This window comes from Rhinopithecus roxellana, chromosome 10 (assembly GCF_007565055.1).
Source record: "Rhinopithecus roxellana isolate Shanxi Qingling chromosome 10, ASM756505v1, whole genome shotgun sequence".
Taxonomy (NCBI): Eukaryota; Metazoa; Chordata; class Mammalia; order Primates; family Cercopithecidae; genus Rhinopithecus; species Rhinopithecus roxellana.
Window position 1 is genome coordinate 133,851,995 of NC_044558.1, and position 22,936 is coordinate 133,874,930.

The window sequence follows — 22,936 nt, forward strand, 5'->3', positions numbered from 1 at the left end:
ATGTCTCAGGGCGTTCACTCTCGGATGTTCCATGTGCCTGAACACACTTCTCCCTCCTCTTGGCCTGACTAGCTCCTTCTCATCCTCCAAGTCTCAACTTAAGTAATTCCTCTTCGAAAGGTCTCTCTGTCGGCCGGGCGCGTTGGCTCACGTCTGTAATCCCAGCACTTTGGGAGGCCAAGATGGGCAGATCGTGAGGTCAGGAGATCGAGACCATCTTGGCTAACACAGTGAAACCCCGTCTCTACTAAAAATACAAAAAATTGGCCGGGCGTGGTGGCGGGCGCCTGTAGTCACAGCTACTCAGGAGGCTGAGGCAGGAGAATGGTGTGAACCCGGGAGGCAGAGCTTGCAGTGAGCCGAGATTGCGCCACCGCACTCCAGCCTGGGTGACAGAGCGAGACTGCATCTCAAAAAAAAAAAAAAAAAAAAAAAAAAGAAAGGTCTCTCTGTCTAAGCTCCCAACAGCCAATCTCTATTGTGATGATCAGCCATAGCACTGCTAGTAATACTCACCTTATCTTATAACTTTTTATGTTTCCCTTACTATAAGTTCTATAAAGGCCAGAATCATGTTTGTTTATTCAACACTGTGTCCTCAACATCTAGCATGGTGGCTGGCCCAGAGTAGGGGCTCAACAAATGTAACTATATGAAAGAATGAATGAAGGAATGAATATACAAGGCTTTTAATATATTATCATCCTCATCATCAAGATTTATACTGAGTAGACTTAACTACTCTCCTGTTTTCTAAAAGTATTTACTTTTTAAATTTTAAGATCAAAATGTCACAATAGTATTAACGTGAAATAATTACAATAGACCATTTGGTTGAGCATCAACAGTCATGCCTGGGGAGCTGTATAAAGCCTAACATTTGCAGGATTACACAGAGCTGGGCAGTCAACCATCCTGGGGGAGTCTCACACTATGAATGACCTGGAAGACCTCATTCTAGGAGAGTGGCCCTGGCAGTTCTCTCTGTCTATGCCTTGGGAGCCCTGGCTACCACACTGTGGGTAAGACTCAGATCCTCTGCTGGGCCCACTGGGTCAGCCCTCTCTGTACACTCTGGAAGAAGGAATACTAACTTTGTTGCTGGTTCACTAGCAAAACAATATTTGTCTTGAAATCAAACCACAGTTAAAGCATATTTGCTTTAAAATAAAGGAAACAATAGTAAAGAAATGTTCAGAGATAGAAGACCAATGCAAGCATAGGGCCACTGATACTTGGAACCATGTTGTTAAAATAAAATAATAAAAGGTTAATAATAAACTTTTTAACATATTATTTTTCATACTCTGTTAAGGGGAAAAATGTTGAATTGAAAAAGAAATAAATACTGATGGCAATCATCTGAACTTTGGGGTGGCCAAAGAGATCCCAAGAGTCATTTAATTTTACCCAGCTATTTCAACTATGTCCAAGTTTTCAAAATATCTCTTTTTAAAAAGTGATTTTTTAAAAAGTCACAGATAATGATGGCAAATGAGGGACACCTGTAGAGCTGAATTTGAGACTGCTGACAGACCCTGCAAGCTGCTGAAAAATGCTGTTTGACACCAAGACGAGATACTAAAGTGGATCACTAAAGAGACAGCGTGAGTTAGGACCATCCCACGCTATCAGTGCATTCAGTACTCATTCAGACTAACCTCAAATTAGAAACGTAGCAGACATCATGTATCTGGGCTTTGGCAAAAAGTCTTTGATAAAGAGTCTCATGATATCATTTCAAAAAAGATAGAGAAACATGGGCTGAATGATATTAACAGTTTATTTAAGAGAGATTTCTATGCAACTGAAGAATTGCGCAAAATGCAACCCTGTCCATGTGAGAGCATGTTCTAGAGCTTAGCACTGCGCTGCTGTCCTATGCATTTCTGGCACCTTTAATGGAAATCTTCTAGAACAAAGGCTGGCAAAAAAAAAAAAAAAAAAAGAAAATTTCTGTAGCCAGATGGAAATATCTTAGGCTTACATAGTTTCCCTCACATGTTTTTCTTGAAAAAATAAAAAATAAAAATTTTACAATCATTCTTAGCTCTAGGGCTGTATAAAACTAGGGCAAGTCATATTTTCCCATGGGACATAGTTTGCCATCTTCTGTGTAAGGGTGTGTCAAACTTGAGGACATGAGGGAGAATAAATATATTGCTTGACAGAATCAGGATCCATACAGACACCGTGAGGCTCATGGCACATTCAAACTGGAAGGGACCTGAAACCTAGAGATCATCTGGGCAAAGACCTCCTGATCTATTCACTGGTCAAACTGGGATATCCTGGGATTATGGGCTGGCAAAAATATATAGAAAAAAATGCATGGGCTTCTATTTGAAGTCCCAAACTCCTAATTATATGAGAACAGGGTGGCTGTTTATGACTTGACAGCTGAACCAGTGAAGGATGGCATTTTAGCCAACGGTCAGCCAAATATGGGTCAAGAGTGTGATGTGGTTCTAAACTCCAGTATCCAGAATAAGATAGCACCTTTCAACTGCTTGCCCTGGAGTGTCATGGCAGTAGTCACTGTTACAGTATGTGAGGAAGGCTGAAGAAATTGGAGGTGTTTAGACTGGAGGATGCAAATAACAGGATTTTACAAACTGCAGAGCACAATACTGCTATACGAGTCAAGAATGAGCTGGTTCTTATTGTAAGCCTTGACTGGGAGAGCAGGCAGCAGGGGGGAGAAGTTCTGGTGACAGCTGCCCACAGTGCCTATGGCTGCTGGGACACTGGATGGAATGTATTTCAGGTGCTTAATTCTCTCTTTAGGTCAAAAAGCATAAAATATTTGCAGTAGAAGGGTCTATTCATTATTCTTCAAGCAATAGTCCAACATCTCAAGGAAAAGGACATTTAGGAAAGAAAGCACTATCACTATGACCAGACAAACAGTGTGGTCCCAGATGGAAACTGAGGAACTCCACACCTACACTATGCTTAACTCTTTCTTCCCTTATCTGTCCTAAGTCTAACTTTGCCCTCTGTAGATACAACACATCAACTCCTACTAAATCTGCTCCTTTTTGTATATGACCACCCTTGAGATATTTGAAGACATACACTCCCTAAATCTTTGCTGCTTCAGGAAACAGATCACTAACTTCTACAGTTCATTAAATATCACACATGCCATAGTTTCCAGACTGCCACATCCTATGAGATCAATTCATAGTTTAAAAAATTATTTTTGTATGTATGGTTCCATTTGATCCTGTGGAGGAAGGGAAAGTTTCATTCTCATTCTCTCTCTAGAGAGAGAGATAGGCAGGCAAGTCATCTGAACAAAGTCCAGGAAATTTGCATAACTTGTCCAAGACATAGAGCTATAGGGTGTCAGGTCCAGGATTACTACCAAGTCTTTTGAGTTATAAGCCCATGCTCTTCCCTATCCTGTGTTAAAGGCTACACAGCTAAAAGGGACTCAGTGTGGTTTGCAATATGGTAATAGAATCTTCAGCAGCACATACCACAGGGTAAATGTGCTGAATCCTCCTGAATAGAAACAATACAAGGGACAGGAGAGGGGTACAAAATGACCAATGTGGGAATCTTTTCTCCAGTTCAAATCATCTTGGTTCTTTTACCCTCTATTCTTCTATTTCAATCCATCATGAAATTTGTAGAGCAACTCCCTAAGATGTAATAATATTTACCAAATAAAACTTCAGAGATATCAAGTTCATACTGACCCAGAGTCCTTTATACAAACCTGTATTTGAAGCTGGAATTGTGGGTGAACAGTTCTCCTTGGCACATGCTTCCATCATGGTAGTTAAAGTCATGGTAGGCACTTGATGACTGCCTAAGAAAATACAAAGTAGTACATAATATAGAGTCAAATATGCACCTGATGAAAACTGAACCTACAGTTCTAAAGATATGTAAATTAAAGCCATTCATACTACAACTTAGCTGTGTTCCTAAAGTCCTAGGAAGTTAGTATGGAATTCTGAACACAGTTTTGCTTATTGAAGCAATTTTATAAATGGAGAATAGGTTCATAGCCCAACCCACTAAAAGCCTTTTATACCTTTTTTAAGTGGTTGAGATAAAGTATTAATACTGTAGACCTTTACAACCATGTGTAATAATGTTTCTATGGGCAAACTCATTCAGGGTTCTGACTTGGGATGCCAGGAACGTATTTCCCTCAATGCAGTTGGCAGTCCCTGAGCCCTAAGCCACTGGTCCCTACAGCTGAGGCAGGGACTGCTGCTGGTAGTGGTTCTAATGGTCAGGTACAGGCTCTAGGGAACTAAGGGCATCATATGCCTTGGGGAGCAAGAATCTTCTGCCAGATCTGTGTTCAGGATCTTCTGTTCTTCCATAGTCCCCAGGAATCCATCTGCTTCCTGGCTCACCACCTATTTTCCTGACCCTGAATAGAATAGAAAATAGGCACCCTCCTATTTGTATGAAACAATGTTTCATTTTTAAAAATGTTCTTGTTAGTAACAAATATGAAGTAAAGAGGTCCCTCTCAAACCTATTTTTCACGTAGAGCCATCAAGGGAAATCTTTATGATGGAGAGACAAGGGTGGGTCCAGTTGCAGCTACAAAGGTTGTAGCAGTATTGACATGCATTTCCCAGCAATGCCACACCATGGGTACCCTGACTCTGACTCATCAGCTGAGGTGGGGTAGAAGTGGCAAAGGAAAGCTGGAGTTTGGAGGAAACATGAGGAGGCAGAGTGAGGCTGAGAGAGCTAGTGTCCTCCCCAGAAAGGGTCCACAGATTTGCCTCCATCCCCTGAGGGTGGGCACATCCCCATTAACCCTAAGTTGAGGGTGGGTAGGTGTAGGGGGTCAGAAAGTGAGAGGAGAGGAGTATGCCCTGTGGCCATTCCCTTACTTAAAGCATTCCCTTACTTACTGAAGCATCCTGCTAGGCTCCACAGGCCCAGAGCTGAGGCTTGGGAGAACAACAGTCAACTAGAGGACATGGAGATAAATCTGTGGACCCTATAATTGAATGGAGACAGTGAAGTACAGATTTTTTTTAATGTAATACATCAGAGGAGGAAGAAGTGAATTCTAGGAGGGGGAAAATAAAACAGAAAGCTTTTTGGAAAAGGTTCCATCTAAAGGAGTCATAGGACTTAGATTCATCAAGGTAAGGCAGGGAGCAAAGGGGGTGATTCCAGGTGCAATTTGTCTGACAAAAGGCACAGAGGTCAACAAAGGCATGGACCAGCCAGAGTGACCAGAGCTACCAGCCACTACTTTAAACCAAGAACCCCACATCCAATGCAGATCCAAAGGCTGTGAACCAATGAGAGACAGTGAGAGCTGTGGTTGGAATGAGTAATTTGGGCAGGCAGAAGAGAGGCTGCAGGTGGGGAAGCTACATGGCGGCTCCTGCAGAATTCTGGGTAAGTGGAAATGAAGGTGAGAAACAGAAGGGTGAGAAACAGGAGAGTGGCCCTAAAAATGGGGAAGAGGGACAGGTGTGGGTGAGAGAAACTGTCACCTCCACTTCTCAACAGATCCTTCTCTCCAAGTTCACAGACTTTTCTAAGACACCAATTTCCTGATCATTGCTCAAGTGGCAGCTATTTCATCTATCAAGCCAGATTCCTCTGGTCCTACAGGCAGGATCTGTGTTTCCAATGGCATTTGCCAATTACCCATCCTCTACTCTCACAGGACCCTGTGATGGCTTTACCATTCAGCTTTAGAACTCTCAACCTCTCCCCGTTGCTCCCACCAACTGGTTTTCTGATCTTTTCTTCTCATTCGCTAAAGAGTTGCATACTTCTTTCCAAATTTCACTGGCTACCCAGGGGTGTTCTCAATAATGTCACTCAATATACATAGTCAACTTTGCAAGTAAATAGTGTTCAATACATGAAAGAATAAACTTAGCTCTGTGTATCAATAGAGACAATATATGGCATTAGAAATGAAATTTAAAATATTATGAAAACAAGGGTGTTTTTCCTAGGGCATCATGTCATGTATAATCTCAATCTATGAAACAGTCTTAATCTATGAATAATCAAGGGTTTAACTTTGTTAACTGTTCCCATATGCTGGGTTTTCATCGTATTTATAAAAGCTTATTTAACAGCATTCTATATGAATGTACATATATTTTTAAAAAAGAGCTTGAAACTTCTGGTCTACTGTTGTCCATTTTGTAAAAAACAAAAAAAGAAAAAAGGCATTTCTCCAAGGAAAATATTTATATTCATAATACAATGATAACCAAGTTACTTTTTAAAGAGCACAAAATATTTACCACTTGATTCATAAGACAATAACTGCTGCACACATTTCGAATTCATAAATTATGATTCAGCTTTAGACTCAATCTGTACTGAGTTACTCAATGTCATCATGCCTCAAATCTAGTAAGTAATTAATGTAATTAATGTGGAGGTTTTGGGAAGCAGACAGTCTATATATATACACACACACATACATAGAAACACAGGTCCCTATATTTATACCTGTAAAATTCTGGGAAAAGTAACATTTAAGGAAGAAGATCAAGAAAGACAGTAACAGAAAATACTTTATGTTCTTGTGAATAAAGAATAACACCTAGGTATAAAATTCAGGACAGTCTCAAGTTTAATAACTTCCAGTCCACATATATGATGTTTCCATTCTGTGCTTTGATGACTGAGACTTACTAATAGACTTAAATGCCATAATCTAAGAAAGATACTACCATATATCATCGATCTAGTAATTAATAAATGTTTGTTAAAGGCAAGAGAGAATACCATTTGCCAGGCATCACTAATTAAATCCTAGTTTTAAATTTAATGGCTTGAGGAGAAAGAGTGTCATATTTTGGTTTCCATTCTCTACAACCCATAGTCAACAGAATCACCCAGAGAAACCATTAGCAAAGTGCAGAACTATGATTTCCACCCAGCAAAGCAGGAGAGGAAGAAAAAGAATAATAAACTTCGGAAGCTTAACCAAAACAATACAAGGTAGGAAAGGGGGAAAAACACTTCAGAAAGCTCAATAAATAAAAAAATCAAAATAACACAGAGAGAATAAAGCCTAACACCACAGGAATCACACTGATTATAAATGAATGGTGTCTAACCAGTAGCAACAAAAATAAAGAGAGTATAAAAATTCTGAAAGTCACACACTGATAGATTTGGTCCATGAATCCCAATATTTTCAGCATGTCTTCTGTGTTTTGCTCAATGTTTTGAGCAAATTTCTTATGATCTGGTGGTTTCAAATCAAAGCATTTATCATTTTCAATTATTTAAGTACAATATTATATACTATGATCAAACATGTATGGAATAATGATTGTGAATGATGCTAGCTGTTACTTTTGGGGAGACAGGGAAAAAGAGGAAGAAAAGATTTTTAAAGTTATTATCCTGCACTGAAGTTGTTGACTATCTTTTGGATAGTGGGGGATGTCCTCAGCTTTACTGAAACTTTCTTACTGAGACTGAGCTGGGATGATGTTTCTCGTGTAAGTATTTCCCTGTACACACTGACAGCTAATATACAGCCTAAGAGTACTTCACATTCCTGACTCTAGTAGTAAACAAACATATTCTCAAAAGAATAAAAGAAAATGTTTCCTCCATTCGGGTTTATCTGTAAACATATTCTCAAAGGAATAAAATAAAACATTTCCTCCATTCAGGTTTATCTGTAATCCTGTTAACAAGCTACACACAAGTCATATCTGCCATCAGAGAAACCTCATTTAGTGGTAATAGCAATACCTATAACAGGAGTTCGGTTTTTCAGCCTATCAACTTCCATAGTGAAGTCATCCTTCAAAAAAAGGAACCCAATAATGGAAAACAGGTAGACGAGGATGAGAGCCAGGACTGCAGTTAGAATAATAGAGCGGCCATTTCGTGTGACACTTTTTATGACATTCAGCAGAGTCTCTTCTCTGTACACCAAATCAAAAAGCTACAAAGATAAAGAAAACACTAATAAGAAAAGAAGGCATTGGAGGAAAAGGTGAACAAACATAAATATAATTACAAATACAAATGCAAACCATTCTAGTTTATATATAAAGAAATAACCTAAACCACCTTAAAATGAACCAAAGTATTTATTTGTTCTCCAGCTAGAATATATTAATAAACTCTTTTTCTGTAAAGATACATCTAGCACAACATATAATGTGCATCTGTGGGTTTCATAACCAACATAATATCAATTTACTAAAACATTATAGAAATAGCTTAGTTTTACATTTGAATTCAGAAAAGTTATATTGTACTTTACCAACTTAGCTACTTATTCTTTATTTTTGGTCTTACTGATATTCTGCAGTTACTTCTGGAATATGTAAAATGGCATAAGTGAGAATGCTGAATTAGGTCCTCGTAAGTGATGAATAATTGAGAAATTCATTAAATGTATTATTTAATCAAGGGATTAGAGGTGAAATTGTAAGAACAGTCCCATGAGTCTGATGCAGTGGGAAAAGTACGAAATTTAAAAATATTTGGAAAATGCAAACATCCTTCTTTAGTAACAGGGTATAATGAGGGAAAAAAACCTATTACTTTAGTATATACTTGGAAATGGAAGTAGAAACAAAAATATAATATGTAATTTTGCGAATTGACTTTCTCTAATAGGTTACTACCTATTTTGTCTTCAGTAGTAGAAAATCTATGCATTAGTCAAGCTGTGTTTGCAATTTGCAGTAGACACTAAGGACAATTTAATTTATTGCTACGTTATAAAGTTAAAATTATACATTAGAAAGTACATGTTTTATTATTAAAATCTGGTTAAACGCAATAAAATCACATTCACTTTTAGAAAGGTATAAATATTTGTTTGGAAATGAATAGTATTTTAAAAATTGGAATAATTGGAGTTTGTCTTCTATCTGTGGGCAGTAATTAGAGTTTCTGAACGGCTGAAATGATCAATTATGTGTCATATACCCTTTCAGGGCCTTGTCTATTTTTTTTCTGAGTACTGAGGGTTATACAGTTACTGTCCAATTTAATTGTAGTCTTGCAAATAATTGCTGTCTAGATAATAACTTGTTTGCTCACCTTAGGAAACTGCTACTTTATGATGGTTAAATTTTTTTAAAGTCTATTTTGCTATCTATTTACCTCCTGGAAGGAGCAGTCAGCTTTAGAAATAAAGTCAATATTCTTCAGTACAGACAAATTAACTAATGCACATTCAACTTCCAAATTGTTGACACTGTGGCTTATTAAATTTATTTAAGCAGAAAGTTGACATAGTCGAGATTTTTCTTTAAGTTAATTCAGCAGAGGTTTAAAGAAAAAAAAATCTGGCAATGTGCTGTAGTTCAGTTCTAGAGAAAGTTTATAGCTTTCAGAAGCTCCTGGGATGCTTGTTAAAAATGCATATGCCTGGGTTCCATTCTAGGCCCATGGAATCAGAATCTTACAAAAGCTGTTGACATTGGGCAGGCTGATTGTTCTTTCCATTAATTTCTGAAAACAAAATCTAGAGTGTGGTTTTTATTATTCTGGATAAAGGACTGACAATTGTGGGTACAACAGGGAATTAATATTCAAATATTTTTTCAAATATAAAAAATCTTTAAAAATATGCTTACATATGATTTTTGGTATTATGTATTACAATTTTCTTCTAGTACTCTAAACATCAAAATAGACTACATCCTTTTCAGAACCAACCCAATAAGAACAAACTAGCATCAATACTGTAAGATTTGAAAGATAAAAGACCAGAGGAAAATACAATTAGAAAATGGGGTTAATAAAAACATAAACATGAGTATATCATTTCACATGTTTTTCATATTATCTGATATGGTTTAGCTCTGTGTCCCCACCCAAATTTCATCTCAAATTGTAATCGCCATGTGTCAGGGGAAGGACCTGGTTGGAAGTGACTGGATCATGGGGTGATTTCCCTCATGCTGTTCTTGAGATGGTGAGGGAGTTCTCTGGAGATCTGATGGTTTTTAAAGCGACAGTTTCCCCTGTGCTCTCCTCTCTTTCCTTTGCCACCATGTAAGACATGCCTTGCTTCCCCTTCAACTTTCACCATGATTGTAAGTTTCCTGAGGCCTCCCCGGCCATGTGGAACTGTGAATCAATTAAAACTCTTTTGTTTATAAATTACTCGGTCTCAGGTAGTATCTTCATAGCAGTGTGAGAATGGAATAACACATTCTCTGTTTAATGGATCTTGATGTTCCTAGTCTCCCATACTCTCCCTATCCATTTTATAAACAAGAAAGTTGAGCACAAAAGTATTATAAATTCATCAAATCCTATACATTAAACGGGTATAGCTTTCTGTATGTCAATCATACTTCAGTAAAGTAGTTTAAAAATTACAGAATATTACATGTCAGTCAGGTAAAAGTGCTGGGTATAATAGGACTTTATATATCATAGACAGGTTAAAAAATGAACTTTTCTGGTGAATCAAGGCAAAAAGAATTCATTTAGATTGTTAGAACAGAAAAAATATCTACTAATGAATAATCTAACTTAACTGCCTATTAGTTTACATGAAAATACAATAGACAAATCTACTCTTCATTGTGGCTCTTTCAAATGTTTGAGGGTATATGGAAAATTGGCCTCATTTCAGTCTTGTCAAATGGGTGTGCTAGATAACAGGGAGGCAGGAGGTGCTGGATTTGTCCCTCATGACTCAGGCAAATTTTTCAACAAAATGTTTTTAGATCTTTAACTTGTTTTCAGGGATCATCTCATTGGACAATGCTCTCCACTGCATGCCAACTATGAACTGGAAAGATAAATAAATTGTTCCTATGGCATCATGATGGTAACCTGGTAGTGCTTTTTAAGTCTCAAAATATTATCACATATGTGTATTGACTCCTCTCCTGGTTTATGGCTATAAACCACTACATACATAGGAAGGTAAATCAGAATTTGTTTAAAAAGCAACCTTTAGAAAAAAATCTGAAAGAGCTGCTTAATGAGTTAAATATATGTAGATAAGTTTAACAGCAATGACATATTAAACTGATAACTAAAAGACTGTTCTTAAAACAACTGTCTTTTTGTTATGATTTTTTAAAATTCCCCTCATTTTACTTACATGCCATTCTAAAGGTATGCATAATTTTTGATATTATAAATAAAATACAGTGATTTCAGTACCGAAGAAAATATACTCCTATTTTGTCTCCCACACTCTGTAGGAGAATCTTTAAATGTAAAGGGAAATATTAGTTGGCTGAAAGCAAAAGCAGCCCTTGTCATGTGAAGCCTGGGTCAAGAGGTGGGGTGACTGGTTGCTTCTCAGAGAGGAAATAAAGAACTCCACCACCTGTGTGGTTTCCCAAAGAAAAAAAGACTACGAATGATAATAATTCATGCTTTTCCTAGGAAATTCTAAAAATAACATAATTTGTCCTAAATGTCAGGCTTTGCTTAAAAAAAAATCAAAGGAAGAGGCATAAGAAGCAGCAGCATTGTGTACTTTTTCAGCAGTGATTGTCCACATAGCGATGTACTCACCAGGAAGCTATAGAAGAATTCATGGACAAAAAGGCCCAGCATGCAAACCAGGACATACGCCACGTGATAGAGAAAGGCCATATCCAGGATGACTGCTCGGTACCCACGGGTGAACGTGCCACGATTTCCAACAAAACTCACCAGAAATACAATTTTATTACAAAGCTAAAGGGAGGAAAGGATTAGAGATTACTGTCTTATTTATCCTGAAACTCACATGAATGAAAACTATTATTCATAAAGTCCATGACTTTTTGACATGGATGAAACTATTATTCATTAAAATCTATGACTTTTTGACATGGATGAAAACTATTATTCATAAAGTCCATGACTTTTTTCATAATTTCTCATTTTATAGTTCTTCAGCATTGCTTACAAATTGGCATGTAAACATTATACATGCAAAACTTGCATCCTTTGCAGCTTCAGGAAGAGAGAGAATGATAAGAGACTATGCAATCACGACAGGTCTGGATTTAAATCTTGGCTCTTCCATTACTGTTGTATGACTTAGTTCATGCCATTGAAGGACTTGATGGTTTATTCTGAAAAACTGGAATAAAAGAATTTCCACCTCATAGAACCCCTCAGATGATTAAATGATATAATACGTATGAAGTCCTTAATACAATGACTCCTAAAAATATTACTTTTATTATATTTTTATAGTAAATGTAATATGTAAAATGTTTTTATGATGCTGTAAATATAACAGAAAAATATATTTTCAGAAAATATCCAGAGATCTGTTCTTGATTTTATGCTTTTATTCTGTACTTTGTCTACTGAGTAGTATTTTAAACAAGTAAGTGATTAAAACTATTTTTGCATTTAATTTACTTTATATACATAGAAAATATAAATATACTTACATACCTGAGTCAAAATAATGTATGTATATATTTTCTAAGCCCTATGTGTGATAATAACTCAATAAACATTTTGGAGTGTTTATTACGCTTCTGACCATATACAGTATTTATATTCAAACCACATTTTATATTGCCTTTTGTGGCATAAGTTTGGAATGTAGAAATTTATACTGAGATCCTTTGGCAATAACAACAATGTGTGTGCACTGATTTATAAACTTAGCACCATCTATTTAGTTCTAGAATCACTGCAGTAATTATAAACCAAAGAGCCAATTCTGTGTCTTAGTCATCAAGGAAAGAATTACAGATTTCAAGGGTTTACAGTTTGCTCTTCTTAATTGTTCCTAGTTCTTTAGGTTATCTAATGGAACCATATTTGTCCTTAAATGTCCAGTCCTAACTTTGGAAAAACAGGTTGCTCTTTGCAACATTGTTGATTTGTTCAATATATATTAACAAATTATGGAATGATTTTTAAATAACATAAGAAGGACCATAACACTTTGAAGTAGATGCAGAATTCGGGGGATTGGAAGACCTTTTCCTTTCCATTTCTGAAGTTCAAATCAATACAGATGAAGTGAGAAATGGGTTACTATTACATGTTTTGAAGAGCCAACCAAATTAACATAGAAACTAAAAAGGCCAAAACTTTCCTAAATTTCTCCCCTGCTGATTAAGCATCCTCTCAATAATCAATGTTATCACTTCATTCATGTCTTACTTCACTGTTTAGTGTTTCATCATCAATATTTTATGCTATTATTCAGGATAGCTGTAGCAGAATGGATGCCTTTATATTTTCAGCCCAAGAGCAGGTATAATATTATAAGAACTTATTATTTTAAAACCCAGGAAATATATGAAAATGCTAATCTATATGACATATTTAACAATAAACACCCCTGAAAATGGTGAAAAAGAGTGTCCAGAAGAAGAATATTCAGTACTTAATTATTTAAATTGTTTTGAGTGCCCATTATTATTTAAATTTGTACTATTTACCTTGATTCACCCACCAGAGTTCAATATGAAATAGAAATATTGTATAAAAATAAAATTAATAATTGGAGTCATGAATTTTCAGAAAGATGAATATGTTTAAGACACATTGTTTATATGATCTCTAATTCTCTAAATGAAATCATAAAAATGATGCAGAAAAACTATTTATAAGCTCCATATACTGAGGAAAAAAATACACTGAACTTAAATTATCAAAAAGAACAATATGTTTCATTTCTAAAATAATGCAAAAACAAGGCTACATTTCTTCCTAAAAGAGACTCCACCATTTTCACCTGAAAAATAAAGATTTGCCTTATTTGTTTTCAGGTTTTGGTTTTTGTTTTATTTTTAAACCTTGATCTAGAGCTTGACGAATAGATTCCTGTTCTCTTCACTAAGTCTTGACGTGGAGTAGAGTTGATACCGACAGTGACGTCTACCTATTTCTGCTGAGATCAAAAACAGGTAACTTGGTGTCCTTTTGTTTTAAAGTGTTCATGTGAAGGGGAAATATGTGCAGGAATAAATGATTTGGGTGGGAAAGAAGTTGAATTGTGAATTCTCCTTTCTTCATGAAATTTACAAATTGTTTTCATACAGAATTTTCCATGAAAGCTTGGAATATTTATGCCAACAATGAGCAAATTGCTAAAACAGTCTCCCTTTTCATGTCATTAAAAAGTGGACATTGTCTAACCAGTCCTTCATTTGTCAATGCCATTATAGCAAGGGTCCATGTGGGTGACGAAAAGTGGATGGTGTGCCCAGGAAACTGGGCAAGATGGTCACAAGGCTCTTCTGAGCTGGTGCTAAGAGGTTCCTCATGTCAACACACAAATGTCAATTTGAAGGACCATAACTGTCCTATATATAAATATTTTCTTACTCTGTCTATTATTCAAAGCCATCCCTGATACAGTTTTTGTTGAGGATGAGGTGAATTGTGTGATGGTGGGGAAAGGGATGGAATTGAAACAGCATCAATGCAAGCTTTGGGACAGTTTTTGAAAAATGATAATACACCATCCAAATGATTTACCAATAGGTCTTCTGGAAAAAAAAAGCAAAATTAATGTTTGTTTAATTAATGTATACTAAAGTAAGTTCATTATATTTATTTAAATTTACTTAAATTATCTATTTGTGAATTATGAAATCATTACTAATTATTTATTAAACAACTAAATTACTAATTATTTACTAAATAATTAATATATGTAATTAATTTAGTTAACAATATAGTAATTAATTAGTAAATAATTTAACTAATTAAACTATAAAGTATATATGAAAATACTACTTATTTAACCAATAATGTAACGATTATTACTGAATAATAATAAAATGCTACTTTATTGAATAATTTAACTACTTAATTAATTAGATACTTTATTAGTTAAATAAGTTATTCAAGAAAGTAGTGTTTTCATATATACTTTATAGTTATTGCTATGTCTTTGCAGGACTTTTTTTTTTTTTTTTTTTTTTTTTTTTTTGAGACGGAGTCTTGCTCTGTCGCCCAGGCTGGAGTGCAGTGGCCAGATCTCAGCTCACTGCAAGCTCTGCCTCCCGGGTTCACGCCATTCTCCTGCCTCAGCCTCCCGAGTAGCTGGGACCACAGGCGCCCGCCACCTCGCCCGGCTAATTTTTTGTATTTTTAGTAGAGACGGGGTTTCACCTGTGTTAGCCAGGATGGTCTCGATCTCCTGACCTCGTGATCCGCCCGTCTCGGCCTCCCAAAGTGCTGGGATTACAGGCTTGAGCCACCGCGCCCGGCCCTTTGCAGGACTTTTAACAGTACAGTATAGTGGAAAGACACTGAATTCGAAGGCGGGTCATCTGGTTCCAGTCTTGGCTCTGCCACTAATTTCTTGCTTTGGTAAATCCTCCTGGTGTCTATAGGACTTTGTTTTCTCATATCTAAAATGAAATGCCTAGAAGGGAATAATCCTTAAGCTCCCTCATAGCTGTAGAATTCTGTGTGATATCCTTTAAATGTTACTATTTTACTTGATCAGACATTTATAGCTGCTTTATCTTTGTCTTTACCGTATTCATTTGGTGTTATTTGGTACTCTGTCCCTGATCAAGAATTCTATCTCCATCTTACATTGTTCCTATGGGAAAACATGACCTATTTTTTAGGAATAAATTGTATAAGAAAAAGACTGTCTACTTATTTATTGAAAGGTAAAACTGAATTTATGATTTGCAACTCAATTACCATATTTTCATCAACCATGTAAGTTAAACTTCTTACTAAAAATGAGATAGTTTGATTCAAAAATCTCCATTTCAGGGGTTAAGGTTCTAAGATCAATGTGTAAGGCAAAATTTGCATGCAGTCAAAATCACCCTGGAAATCTCTTAAATTGCTGACAAAACAGAACAGTAAGCACAGGTCATGTAAATGGTAGTGTCTCTTACTAAATTCAGCTCATCCTACTTTAACCCCAGCACTGCAGCAGTTTTCTGTTTCTGCAACTAGAAGTAGTTAGGAGCATTCAGTGACCATATTATGTGAAAAAGAGTGTGTGTGTGTCTGTGTGTGTGTGTGGAGAGAGAAAGACAGAGAGACAGAGAGAGAAAGAGAGAGATAAAATGAAAGTTGTTTACTCTGAATATATCATTGAATTTGTGTAAGTTAAATGAACATACGGTGGAACTCAACCTCACAAATTAGCATTAACATGAGACCTCCCAGAAAGCTATCTACAGGTAAGTAACTAGGGACATTACCCTATTAAATTTGAACACAGTGGCTCATTGTTAGTAGACTAGCTATCTGCTAAGCTCCATTTGCTTCTCTCTGCAAATGGTGAGACCAAGTTATTAAATGAATTACACATTTCCAGGTACTATTAGAAAGGAAAAATCATTGTAGATAAGAAGTTTAGAAGATATTAAAAGATCTTTTTCTGATATTTTACTACATTGTTATTTATTTAAAAGTCTGAACAACAAAAATTAATGGAGTGGTTAAACAGATTATATAACACCCATATGACTGGAAATAACAGTTATCAAAATGAGATTTACAAATAATTTTAAAGGTATGAAAAAATATTAAGTGACTCCAAATTTATATGTGTGCTTATATTTGTCAGAATAATATATTAATTTCCATTACCAACACCCAACAATGCAGTGCAGAGGGAAGAAAACTAGACTGGGTTATAAGATGTGCTTTATAACTGAGAAAAAAACACTTGAATTTTTTGAAATATCTCAAATATTGAGATCACTTCTGTGACAAGGCAAACTAGTTGAAATCTAGACCAACTGCTAGTTTTAGAAATGAATAAAGACAATGAAAAAGAAGCCAGTACTAAGTGGTTGAGTAACATAACACAGGTTGAGGATTTTCCTCCCTCTTGATTCCTTTTCCAAAAATAAGACTTTGTGCATTGGCTTAACATTGTGAAAGACAGAATCCAGAAAAAACTCCCCAAGAACCAAAATACAAATATTTTTACAATCAGAATAAGAATGTTTTACAATTAAAGGGTGCTTCATCTATTATTACAGATAGTTGGTAAACAGCTGCTATTGCTACTATTCTATCATTATCACCATTACTAATCTTTTCTAAATCTTTTCAACTCACCTTCTCAACAACCCAGTGAAGATAGATCAGGCTTTAGCATCTTCCCTTCACTAATAAGAAGAATGAAATTCAAAGTCTTGCTGATTTGCCTAAAGTCTAGAACTCGGATGGTCATTAAGACAAAACGGTCAGGTAGATGTCTTCTTTTGTTTTTCTTATTTCTGATACCTATACTTTTAGCATTTATAGTTTCACCTCTTACACAATGCAAACTTTTAAGTGTAAATAAATTAAGTTAATAAATGTACTAAAACTTAAGGTACAAAATATGACTAATTGATGTTTTCATGTATTTATTTCCTACCTCCTGGGTAATAATAAACCATAGATAGCTTTGTAGTGAACTTGTTTTTTGGTTTTTGTTTTCTCCTTTTTGAGACGGAGTCTTGCTCTGTTCCCCAGGCTGGAGTGCAATGGCATGATCTCGGCTCACTGCAACCTCCGCCTCCTGGGTTCAAGTGATTCTCCTGCCTCAGCCTCCTGAGCAGCTGGTATCACAGGCACAAGCCATCATGACCAGCTAATTTTTGTTTCGCTTTGTTTTGTTTTTGAAACAGAATCCCATTTTGTCACCCAGGCTGTAGTGCAGTGGCCTGATGTCAGCTCAGTGCAACCTCTACCTCCCAGGTTCAAGTGATTCTCTGGCCTCAGCCTCCCAAGTAGCTGGGACTACAGGTACGCACCACCACACCATACTAATTTTTATATTTTTAGTAGAGACAGGGTTTCACGATGTTGGCCAGGTTGGTCACAAACTCGTGACCTTGGGTGATCCGCCCACCTCAGCCTCTCAAAGTGCTGGGATGACAGGCATCAGCCACTGTGCCCAGCAGTGAACTTGTTATGTTAAAAATGAAGGTAGATGATATTCGCTAAAACATTTTTATTTTATTTTTTGTAGAGATGAGGTCTCACTATGTTGACCACACTGGTCTCGAACTCCTGTCCTCAAGCAATCCTCCTGCCTGAGCCTCCCAAAGTATTGGGATTACAGGCATGAGCAATAGCACCCAACCTAAAACATTTTTATTAATCCACTTAATATTAAAATTATAGATAAAAATTTTTTCTATCTATATCTACAATATAAAAATGACAATTATTCCACTGAATGTGTTTGTCCCAAATTAAAGTTGATTTTTTTTTTTTTTTTTTGGTCAAAATACTCTGAGCAGCCAGGCACAGTGGCTCATGCATGTAATCCCAGCACTTTGGGAGGCCAAGGCGGGTGGATCATGAGGTCAGAAGATCGAGACCATCCTGGCTAACACGGTGAAACCTTGTCTCCACTAAAAATACAAAAAAGTAGCCAGGCGTGGTGGCACGCACCTGTAGTCCCAGCTACTCAGGAGGCTGAGGCAGGAAAATTGTTTGAACTGGGAGGTGGAGGTTGCAGTGAGCCGAGATCATGCCACTGCACTCCAGCCTGGGTGACAGAGCGAGACTCTGTCTAAAAAAGAAAAAAAAAAAATGCTCTGAGCTGGTAGACCATAATGTATCATTTGATTGTGCAAACAGATGTTCCATACTATGAAGGCCATTAGAGTCCCCAGATTTCTACAGTTAATAAGGGAGAGATGTGGCATATCTACATGTATATTCTTTCTCATAAATAAAGTGCAATATAAAACTTGCCTCTTCTATGAAGAGTCATTTGCAATTATTTTCACCAAACCTGGCAAAAGCTATCTTCTTATCCTCTCCCATGAGGGGGAAAAATATACCAAATGTCTTTGGTTTCCCCTAATAGACATTAGGATGTTATTCCTTATCTCTTTATATATTCTTGGTCCAAAAACAAAGGAAATGCAAATCGGTGAGTATGACACATCAGCTTCTGGATGGCAAGAACCATTTCCTTTATCGTCTTGGTATTTTTAGTGTCTATTATATAACAGAGGCCCAGTAAATGATTATTATTTTTGGCCCAACTCTAGCTATTATTTCACTTTGTCAGACTCAGATTTTTTTTTCACTTGGATTTATGTCTTCTTGAGGGCCAGTTACCAGTTTACAAATATTATTTGCTTCTTCAAATAACATAGTTCAATATGCAATGCATGTTTTTAAAGAAAAAAAAGTCAAACACATAGGCTTAGAAAAATTTAGACAAATTCATGAAAATTCTCTAATTTGCTTGTTTCGTAATATGTAAAATTAGCTTATTTCCAAGGCATTGAAAGTACATGTTCAGTTCATGTAAACACTTTCTGAATGTTTCAATGCCAGCTGTTAAAGCAGAGAAACATGGAGCTGGGAAGGAGTAACGCGGGTAGGATTAAATTTATAAATGTAACAACTTCTCCCCTCAAGGAACTTACAGAATAATATATTTGGAATTTTACAAAATTATTTACTGATAGACTTCTTTGTAGGTATAGTACACTTCCCTTCATTGACAATGACTGAGGATAATTGGCAATTTGGTTGCCTGAATGTTGTAGCTAATTGGGAGCTGCCAAATACATCATGTCTAATTTTTGAAGAATTGTAATAAAATAGAGGTCAGAAACACAGAAACATAGAATTGGCCATATTAGCTCAGCTTTATAATTCTTGAAAGTTTGGTTGACTGTTTTATTAATTCATTTTAATAAATAAATATAAAAAATATATTTTATTAATTAAATATTTGCTAAATATTAAATAGTTATTAAATCTTTACTAAATGTGAAATATTTATTACTAAATAAATATTTGCTATATATTTTATGTACAAGTCACTGTAAATATATAAGAATACAAAGATAATTGTTCACTCATTCATTCACTCACTCATTAATTTATTTATTTAGGAAACATTTACTGAGCACCTATAATGTTCTTGATATTGAATTATTAATCCTTAAATATAGTAAAATGTAGTAGGGGAGATTAGTCCTAATTACAGATACCAGAATATAGGACATTACATTGGAAACCCAGGAAAAGCTCAAAACTGCCTAGATATTCAACACATAGATTAGCAATACTTATTTTCTTACCTGGCCATTTGTTATTTCATCAGCCTGATGGTTTTACCTTTTAATATCCCTGGATGGCTGTGCCATGCATAACGTTGGCTAGTCCCTTCAAAATTGTATTTCTCGGGTAAAATTATTTCTATAAATGTATCACTTGTTTTTTGAAATACTACTACTCTGGTTTACTTATTCAAAACTCACCTAACTCAAGCTTAAAAATGTGCTTCCTTATTCTAATATTTCAAAATTTGGTAAAAAAATTCATCATATCTATGACTTTCATCAGTTTATAAAATTTGTTCACATAAAAAGAACCCAATTTAATACTTTCTCATATAGAAATCCTTTTTCTTAGGTCATTTGATGAAAGGTGCTCACTTTCAAAATTCTATTGAACATAATTTAATCTTTTTTGGATGATTTACGATGTCACTTTGGAATATTAACAATGGCTCAGTCATTTTTGTCAATAGCTGTGGGTACAGGATGCAGAATGCATTAAAATTGGACTGGATTAAATTGATGGCAGAACTGGGTCATTCCCCAAATGTTACTTTCTTAAATATAGCAATCCTTTACCTATCATTTTTTCTTTCACTCTAAATTAAATAAAAAAATGTACAAATCATGCTCTGGTTAATTTAGATTTATAATAAATTAGAATTCACTATGCACACCTGAATGAAAAGCATATAGTTATATTTTTATATTTCATACATTTTTAAACTAATTCTGTAATAGTACAAAGCTAAGTAAAGTACTTACATTAGCTGCACCAAGAAGTATTAAGGTAGGCCCAAGACCTATTGTGTATATTGATCTGAGCATTATTGATACAAGAAACGGCCGAATACCCACAGGCTTGGAGAAGAAAAACAGCATAGATGTGCAGATCGCAACTGCTATCCAAAGAAGAACCGAGAACAATGGAGAAAGTGTACCTGTAAAATGTGGAAGAAATGTATTGTTATTAAGAATAAAACTAAAAAATGCGAAAATATTTGCTGCTCTACTTTGTATGCTATCATTAAGTCAAAGCCATAATCCACCAAATTTCAAAATGACCCCATGTACATTCTTCATATTTCAAAGAAATGTCTTCGAACACGTTACTCATTATTACATTTCCAGAAAATCTGTGATTACTTTCAAGCTACTTAAATACTCACTAATGTTCCTTTTATTAAGTCAGACAATTGTTCACCTTTCTCTCATATGAGGATGATTCGCTAAATACTTTTGATAGACATCTCTCTCAGGAACCTTAATTCAAAATTTATGATTAATGACCATTAGGTATATAGCTAAATCATTAAAAAATTGAATTCATACCTTGTCTTGTCCTATTAGTATCAAGTTTCCATATTCCAGATTCCTCTGAAGAATCTAGTAGAATAACCTTTACAAAATAGACACACGCTTTAACTGCTAAACACACATGCATAGATATGTGTATGAATATGTGCAAGAGTGTGTGTATTTGAAGGCCAATTCAACTTCTAAATAAAATGGTTAGCTATTTAATCATCAGAAAATTCACATTCCAAATGTCTTAAAAAACAGACTCCGTTACACATAAGATTTCTTAGAAACTCCCCAAAAGAGAGGCTCAAAAATATTCTTTCTTTAATAAATAGTACAATTCATTGACATTTGCACTGACATGTGCATTCAAGGAATCCTTTCCTGAAGGTCACGTGGTGCTGCATTTGCAGAAGTAAATTAAGAGGCAACATTCTTGGGCTGATTGGATCTGCTCTGGGGCCTCAAATGCATGTCTATAGGCTGACATAGAAAGGAAACAACAAAATGGAGATTTTCCACTACATCCTCTGGTAAATATTCAATAACAGTCTTATTCTTTTGGCCACACCTCTTATCTTTATTTATAAAATTTGCTACTGCACGCAAAACACCTCAAGGGCTTGGTGTGCATAGCTTTTGTACTGTCAAACTCTGGGATTATCTGACTCCTTTAATGAATTCTGTATAAAACTCTTGGTTGACACTGTGTGCTAACATCTCAGAAATAGGCAGGAAGATCCTGCCAGCTGTTAAAAGACAAACAAAAAATCAGATAATGAACAGCATTCATTTAGACATGTTTACTTTTGCAAGGTTTGTTCTTATGCTGTCTCTGAAAGCACATAATGATGAAAGGAGGTTGGGAAGAGAGATGTGATATCCCCCCCTCACCAAATTTATAATCTCATAAGATTAATTTGGAGATGGGGAAAGAAAAAGGGTAAACTGCTCTGAAAGTTACCTTCAATTCCTGTCCTCTGGCAATGCTAACATACAGGTACCCTACTCGCATTTACGATGATGTTGGCTTGTAAGCACTCCACATCTACCAAAATACAGACTGACCACCAACTGCCTTGACCTCACAGACCTCAAACAGCCATAGAGTAAATAATGCCTTCAACTTTCTCTCTTCCTTACTGGGACTTGAGACTCCATCAGAATGTAAACTCTAAAAGGATAAGGGCCATCTCTAGGCCTATCACCATGCCTGTTACACAGCAACAAATAAAAATTTGTTGATTGAGTAAACAAACAAAAATATATTCTGTGAGTTTGTTTTGAATAAATAACTAAGTCTCCAGTTATCAACTCCCCAAGTCACACACCTTAGGTTTTAAGTTCACTAGAACTGACAACATCTTCAAGGCACATTTACATCTGACTTTTCAGCATAATTCATGAGCAATGTCTTGGTGACATTCTTATTCTAGAATAATTTGGCATAGATAGTCACATTATGCATTGTCACTAATTCCTGATAAACTATCTACCTCTTCACTATTCTTTCCGAGACAATATCTGTTTGCTGAGATTTCCCCTTGATCAAACAGAAATTATAGTCATACACTTAAAATTGGGTGTTTGATCCCTTTGTGAAAAGAACTCAAAGAATGTCTAGTATAGTAGCTAGCACATAGGTTCACACTAAATATATATTTGAATGAATAAACTCAAAAGTTATT

General features: G+C 35.7%; 1 protein-coding gene across 1 annotated transcript in view; it reads right to left on the reverse strand.

Annotated features, from left to right (window-relative positions):
• Positions 1–22,936, reverse strand: part of ITPR2 (inositol 1,4,5-trisphosphate receptor type 2) — a 493,060-nt gene that overhangs the window by 67,958 nt on the left and 402,166 nt on the right. The window contains exons 49-52 of the mRNA XM_010379849.2: positions 20,712–20,887; positions 11,491–11,655; positions 7,735–7,930; positions 3,728–3,820 (exon numbers count right to left, since the gene is read on the reverse strand). Of these exons, the coding sequence (XP_010378151.1) occupies positions 3,728–3,820; positions 7,735–7,930; positions 11,491–11,655; positions 20,712–20,887 (630 nt within the window). The remainder of the gene's footprint in view (positions 1–3,727; positions 3,821–7,734; positions 7,931–11,490; positions 11,656–20,711; positions 20,888–22,936) is intronic.